The 6,366-nt window shown below is 42.2% G+C and overlaps 1 protein-coding gene across 1 annotated transcript; it reads right to left on the bottom strand.

The window, feature by feature from the left end:
• Nucleotides 1-6,077, bottom strand: LOC122493767 (putative protein ZNF720). The gene is made up of 3 exons (XM_043598358.1): nucleotides 5,922-6,077; nucleotides 730-856; nucleotides 1-232 (listed from the first exon to the last, which is right to left on the bottom strand). Exons 1-3 carry the CDS (start codon nucleotides 5,934-5,936, stop codon nucleotides 114-116), a joined length of 261 nt encoding a protein of 86 aa, XP_043454293.1. The 5' UTR covers nucleotides 5,937-6,077; the 3' UTR covers nucleotides 1-113.
• Between the last annotated feature and the right edge of the window lie 289 nt (nucleotides 6,078-6,366).

Consider the following 6,366-nt stretch of genomic DNA (forward strand, 5'->3'; position numbering starts at 1 on the left):
ATGTGAAAGGAGAGACCTAATACTGGCCTTTCCAACCTAATTTCCATTCAAGGAGAGCTGCTCAACCACATTCTGAGGTCCAATTCCTCCTTCACGACTGGACCTCACCTCTGTCATCTGCTTCCTTCCCACCTACCTGGGTGTGTAGCTACTGTCTCCTTTCTCTTCACGGCCCAGACATCTTTCTTTTGTTCCAAAAAGATGACCAGGTCTGGCTTTGACACAACAAGACCTGTTTATTAGAAAAAAAAGAATGTGAGTGTGGTTGGGGATTCTAACTTCTGATCCACTATTGTGCTTAGTAGAGCAGAGAGGACAGAGTAGAAGCTAGAAAATGATTTCCCAAATGCTGTGGGCCAACATCCCCTTTAGAACATGCAGGATGAATTTTCCATGTTCAGATCTTGACCTCCACTTCTGAGTACTACCATGAAAATAATGAGTAGAAATCGGTATTTAAGACAAAAGAGATACCATTTTATGCCACTTAGCCTTTAGAATTGTCATTAATGTACAGAAATGATGATGTTACCCTAAGGAAGAAAAGGTAAAGCTGAAAAGGAAACAACAAGAAGATTTTTCTGTACATCCACAAACCCCTACTTCTTTCCCTGACTGCAGGGATCTGAATCCCAGTCATGCAAAGAGGAAGATTACAAGAGACAGTCTTCAAGGGAAGGAACAAATCCCTGAGTATGGTTTGGGCAGTGTGGAAGGAGTATTCCTCACCCAAGAAAAGGAGGTGTCCGTAGTTCTCTAACATCACATCCCTGTACAGTTCCCACTGACTGTGGTTCAGGCACCGCAACTCTTCCTGAGAAAATTCTATGGCCACATCCCTGAATGTCAGCAATCCCTGCAATAAAAAACACAGTTATCAAGTGGCCATAGGCAGAGTTCCTAATGCTAGGTCAAATGAAAGAGGCAGTTAATGTCACCAGCCGGACTCCAAGACCTGACTTTAATGCTTGTGCTTGTACCCAGCGATCTTAGTTCCACATTGTACTTAACCTCTTTTTCTATCTTATCTTTTACTTCACAAAAAACACCCCATGGGTATAGTCTCCTGTAGTGGAAACAGAAACCATCCAACAAAAGGTAATGACTGCCCTGAGGAAGAGCTTGGATGAGCTCAGTTGGAGATTAACCCCTGACTCACCTAAGCAAATGCATAATAGATTAAACTACGGAGTGAGTACAGTTCCCTTCATCTCATTCAAACATTTTATTTTAAATCTTTTATCTTTGAGGGAGATAGAGCGTGCACAAGTGGAGGGGGGGCAGAGAGAGAAAGAATTCCAACCAGGGTCCATGCTCAGAGTGGAGACTGATCTCAGGACTTTCATCCTGACCTGAGCCTAAATTAAGAGTAGGACGCTCAATGGACTCAGCCACCCAGGAGCTCCCTTTTAACTCATTATAATACCAAAATCTCACCCAAGGAGGAGCACAAACCTCATTTCCTATGAAATATGCAGAGTATGTACACAACTGTTCTCTTAAGGCTTATGTGCAACCTTATACGCCACTTGACATAAGATGATGGCCTCCCCTTTCTGAATATCCACGCTAACCCTAAATGAAAGGACACCATTCCCCATTCCTCCATGAGTATCTGATTTGGAAGTTCCTCCCTGTGATTTCCTTGTTTCTTGTAAATCATTTTTGCTTTGCTCACATCCTCACCTGGTATAGTTTTTTGTGACTCACCAACGACTGAACTTCTGTTAGTTCAGTTATATCAGGAGAACTGGTTCTGGCTTAGGTGAGGTTCCTGCTTGATGAGGTAAGATTATTTGTCACCCAGTATTATGCTCTAGTATATTCTTTACCTTGGAGGTAAGAACCTTTATAAATACTGTGTTTATTCAAGAGAATTTGTAAAATGAAGGCATCAACACAGGCATATACATTTTGAATATTGTATTTACATCATACAGTACATGTGCTATCTATTTCTTCAATGGAAACTTCTGGGGAGTGACAAATGTATTTAGCATATTCTAATATGAATTAGAATTTCACAACAGGACCTTGGGGATCTTGTTAAAATGCATATACTGCTCAGGAGTTCTAGGATGGGGTAGATGTCTGCATTTCTAACAAGGCATTAGTCTATTGGCCATGAGATACATATTTCAATAATGAAGAAGTAGAACTCAAAGACAAGAACTTTTGGGGAACTTGGAACTGAATGGGATTCATAGCAATTACAGCTTCTACTAGAATAGCAAGAAAGGCAATAAACCTTTCCAAGCATTCCCTGGATAGTAGAGAGCATTCACAGTTTTTCATAACTTATTGCAAAATAAATCATAATCTAAGACAACAGACACATTATTCTTCTATTTCCATGTGAATATTTTTTCAAGCATCCAGTACGTGGTAGGGATCAGGTTTTAACCCAGGTCATCTGACCTGGAGTTGACCTAAAATGACACCGAAAATATACGGAGGGGCCCCTAACCAAATGATCATAGCAGGTGTCAAACCTGAAGAATGATGGAAAGAAGGTATGCACACAAAATTGATCACCTTTATACATTCCATGCTCACATCCACAAATATTCAAAGAAGTTGTATAGATATTAAACATAGAAAAGTATGCTGGTGACTAGGAAACATTTTCAATGAAGGACACCTGGGTGGCTCACGTGGTTAAGTGTCCACTTCTTGAATTTGGCTCAGGCCATGATTTCACACTTCACCAGTTCAAACCCCACCTCAGGCTCTGTGCTGACAATGTGGAGCCGGCTAGGGATTCTCTCTCTCTGCCCCTGCCGCTCTCTTCCTCAAAAACAAACAAAACATTTTCAGTGGCATGAAACTCATAAAACTAATTGTAGATAATGATGCTTAGGTCTTTTACTCACACTATCAACACAAACACACATTAAGATACAAAGACAATAGTTATTTCTGACTCTAGTATGATGAGGTATACAATCAGAAAAATTTTCACCTGTAGCACAGAAAGCTAACATACAGTTGTATTATGTGGACATTCATCAAATAAAGGCTGGTTCCTACATTTTTCTTTAAGTTTATTTATATTGTGAAAGAGAACGTGGGTAAGCACGGTGTGAAAGGTGGAGAGGCAGAGACAGGGAGAGAACCCCAAGCTGTGACTCCAGGCTCCAGGCTGTGACTAAGCCACCTAGGTATCCCTGGTTATTACATTTTTACAGGGTCTCATGAGTGGTACATGTCACCACTGCTTCATATTGAACTGAATGGTAAGCACCAGAGAAATCTTGCAGAAGCAGTTTTACACGTAGAAATTTACAGAAACATTTGTGATTGAACACTCTGTGCACCTACCCTCCCCTTGAACATAAAAGCTTCATGCAGCCAAAGTACAGTTCTTTCTGCCCACGGGTCCTGCCCTGTGTTACTTCAATAAACTATCTGGCACCACAGAGTATCTCAAGAGTTGTCTTGACCGTAGTACTCCATGATCTGCTAATATAGTGTTTATTTGAGAGCTTTTTAAAATTTTATTTTTTAATTAATTATTACTTATGATTGACAAAGAGAGAGAGAGACAGAGGGAGACAGGGTGGAAGGGAGAGAAGGGAGAGACAGGGACAGAGAGAATACCAGGAGAGGCAGAGAGAGAGGAGAGAGAAATGGAGAGGCATGGCTCCTGTTCACCTGATGCTGGGCTCCAGCTCAGGAATGGTGAGATCATGACCTGAGTGGAAGTCCCACGCTTAATGAACTGAGCCATGCACGTGCCCCTCATTGAAAGATTTTGTTTCATTCATCATTTGTGCTGTTTTATTTCAGGATTTTAAGACACTCAAACATGGTAATTATGTGATTCTTTTTTTCTTTTTCTGAAACACACAGAAGTAAATAGAGTATGCCTGTGTCATGACTATGCAGCAAAATAAAAACACAAAGGATGAAAGTCTGACTCATTGAGAACCTCGACCCGCAGAGGTCATTACATCTACTACACAAGGCTGAGGGTCTTCATTGTCTGGTGGGAACTAATGTGAGGTGGGCCAGGGGTCAATGTTCAAGGAAAAGGTCTTGAGCCTTTTTGGTTAACGAGGCTGTTTGTGTAAAAGCACAGGGACAGGATCTGTGGGAAGAGTGAGCTGCAGTGTGATTGAGAGGAACTGTTGATTATATACTTTAAGTTGGGGGGGGAGAAATATATAAGTGTCTACAGGGATTTCATATGTTAAAGAAGACTTCCAGGATCCCAGAAGTTTGACTATGGTAAAGCTAAGCTTGCTTTTTGCCTCTAGAAAAGCATCAACATTAAAGCAGTTGTGAATTCCTTGAGGAGTATCTTCCTCTGCCAGTCTCGAGTATTTCTCCGGTGGTTGTAACTTGCGAGAAATTTAAATTTTATCCACATTTGTTTTGCATTTGTCCTCCTCCTCAGAAACTACAAGGACGGGGTTCCTGGATGGCTCAGTCAGGCTTCTGACTTTTGAATTAGACTGAGGTCAAGACCTCTTGATTTGTGAGTTTGAGGCCCAGTGCTGGCCCCGTGTCGCCTACTTGGGACTTGGCTCTCTCTTGGCCACTCCCCTGCTCTCACTCTCTCTCTCTCTCAAAATAAACTTAAAAGAGAAAAAAGCTACAAGGAAAAAAATACAAGAAAAGAGAAACTAGAAGAAAGATGTTTCTAGTTTAAATGTGATGGTGTCTGGGAACTGCTCAGGGAATCAGCCTAAAATCATCACAACTGATAAGGAAAATATGAACATTACAGGGGAGGAATCTGGCAGAGAGCACAAACCCAAGTGATAGAAGATAACATCAGCTGTAAGGAAACAAATGGATATCAGTGCCTAAGGCACACCTCAGGACACGGGATCGCCTGTGTGCTCTTGTGACCCCAAACAGTAAATCACAATATAAACAAGTTAAGGACACAGTGGATTTATACAGACTTTATCGCATATACTTGTCATGTCCTGGAATATCTAGGATATCTTAAAGTAGCTTTTCCACATCCTCAAGAGCATGAACATTCTAAATTATTCTGTGCCTCATATCCATCTTGTGTATTTGTGCATTTTCATAATCCTCCTCTACCCGGGGCAGAGAAAGCATTCGGATAAGACCTAAATGGGAATGGTTTTCCTTGATTGCTATCCCAGGACCAGACCCGATCAGCAACAGGACACTTGGACTCAACATCTTCCTCTCTGGATCTGTCACAAAGGGAATATTTTCAATACTTGTAGGAATTTAATTCAAAGTGACGACTGCTGTTGCCCTACCAGAAGCCAGGTTGGAGAAAAGGGAGAGAGGTCTCTGAGATATAGGGGAGGAGTGTTCTGAAGACATAACCTAGAATATCATTTCTGAAATGTTAAAAATTAGGTGAAAACCTGTGGCACCTGAGTGGTTCAGTCGGTTGAGCGTCCGACTGCAGCTCAGGTCGTGGTCTCGCGGTCTGTGAATTCGAGCCCTGCATCGGGCTCTGTGCTCAGAGCCTGGAACCTGTTCCGGATTCTGTGTCTCCCTCCTTCTCTGACCCTACCCCGTTCATGCTCTCTGTCTCTGTCTCAACAAAATAAACGTTGAAAAAAATTCTTAAAAATTAGATGAAAACCTAAAACAGAACCATAAGAACTAAACAAATAAAACCATTGGTATTTACAGTTTTTTCATTTAGAGAGAGAGAGAGAGAGAGAGAGAGAGAGAGAGAGAGAAAATGCATGCAAATGGAGGACAGGGACTCAGATAGAGAGAGAAAATCTTAAGTAGGCTCCAAGCTCAGAAGGAAACCTGATGCAGGGCTGGATAGCAGGTCCCTGGGATCAAGACCTGAGCCTAAATCAAGAGTCATATGCTCAACTGAATGAACCACCCAGGTGCCCTGCAATTTCTACATGCATGGATTATCCTGAGAACAAGGTGATAGGTCCTCTTGCAATGGACTCAAGGCTTACCTGAGAATTGGCCATTTCTCCTTTCCTCTCCTCTTCAAGATTTTTCTCAGAAGATTTTTGTGGAGAAATCCCAGCTGAAGTGGGAGCAAATGCCTTTAAAGCCACCACTGCAACCTCTTCACCAGTAGCCTGGTCACCTGCAGGCAGGGCTTTGAAATGCAAAAAAGACCCAAGTTCCTCATCCTTTGTGTCAGGAGCTATTCAGAAATTATGGTGTCCTACATGGAGACCAGCCTGAGTTCCCTGTCTCTGCTTTCAGGGGGCCTCCGCTCCCACAGAAGCCCACAAATTCTGCTTGAGCATAGGAACAGTGTGTTACATGGACCTGACCCTCCCCACCTCCTGTACAGGAGACCCTTGAGCCAAAGCCTGCACTCAACTCTGATAAGTTAATGGGAAGCCTTTCTGCTTAACTCTGGCTTCTCTTAGCATTTTCATAGGAAAA

This window comes from Prionailurus bengalensis, chromosome E2 (genome assembly GCF_016509475.1).
Source record: "Prionailurus bengalensis isolate Pbe53 chromosome E2, Fcat_Pben_1.1_paternal_pri, whole genome shotgun sequence".
NCBI lineage: Eukaryota > Metazoa > Chordata > Mammalia > Carnivora > Felidae > Prionailurus > Prionailurus bengalensis.

Coding starts and splice junctions, on each gene's coding strand:
- LOC122493767 (XM_043598358.1), bottom strand. Junction 233..729: donor CGGACACCTCCTTTTCTTGG/GTGAGGAATACT, acceptor TCTAATAAACAG/GTCTTGTTGTGTCAAAGCCA.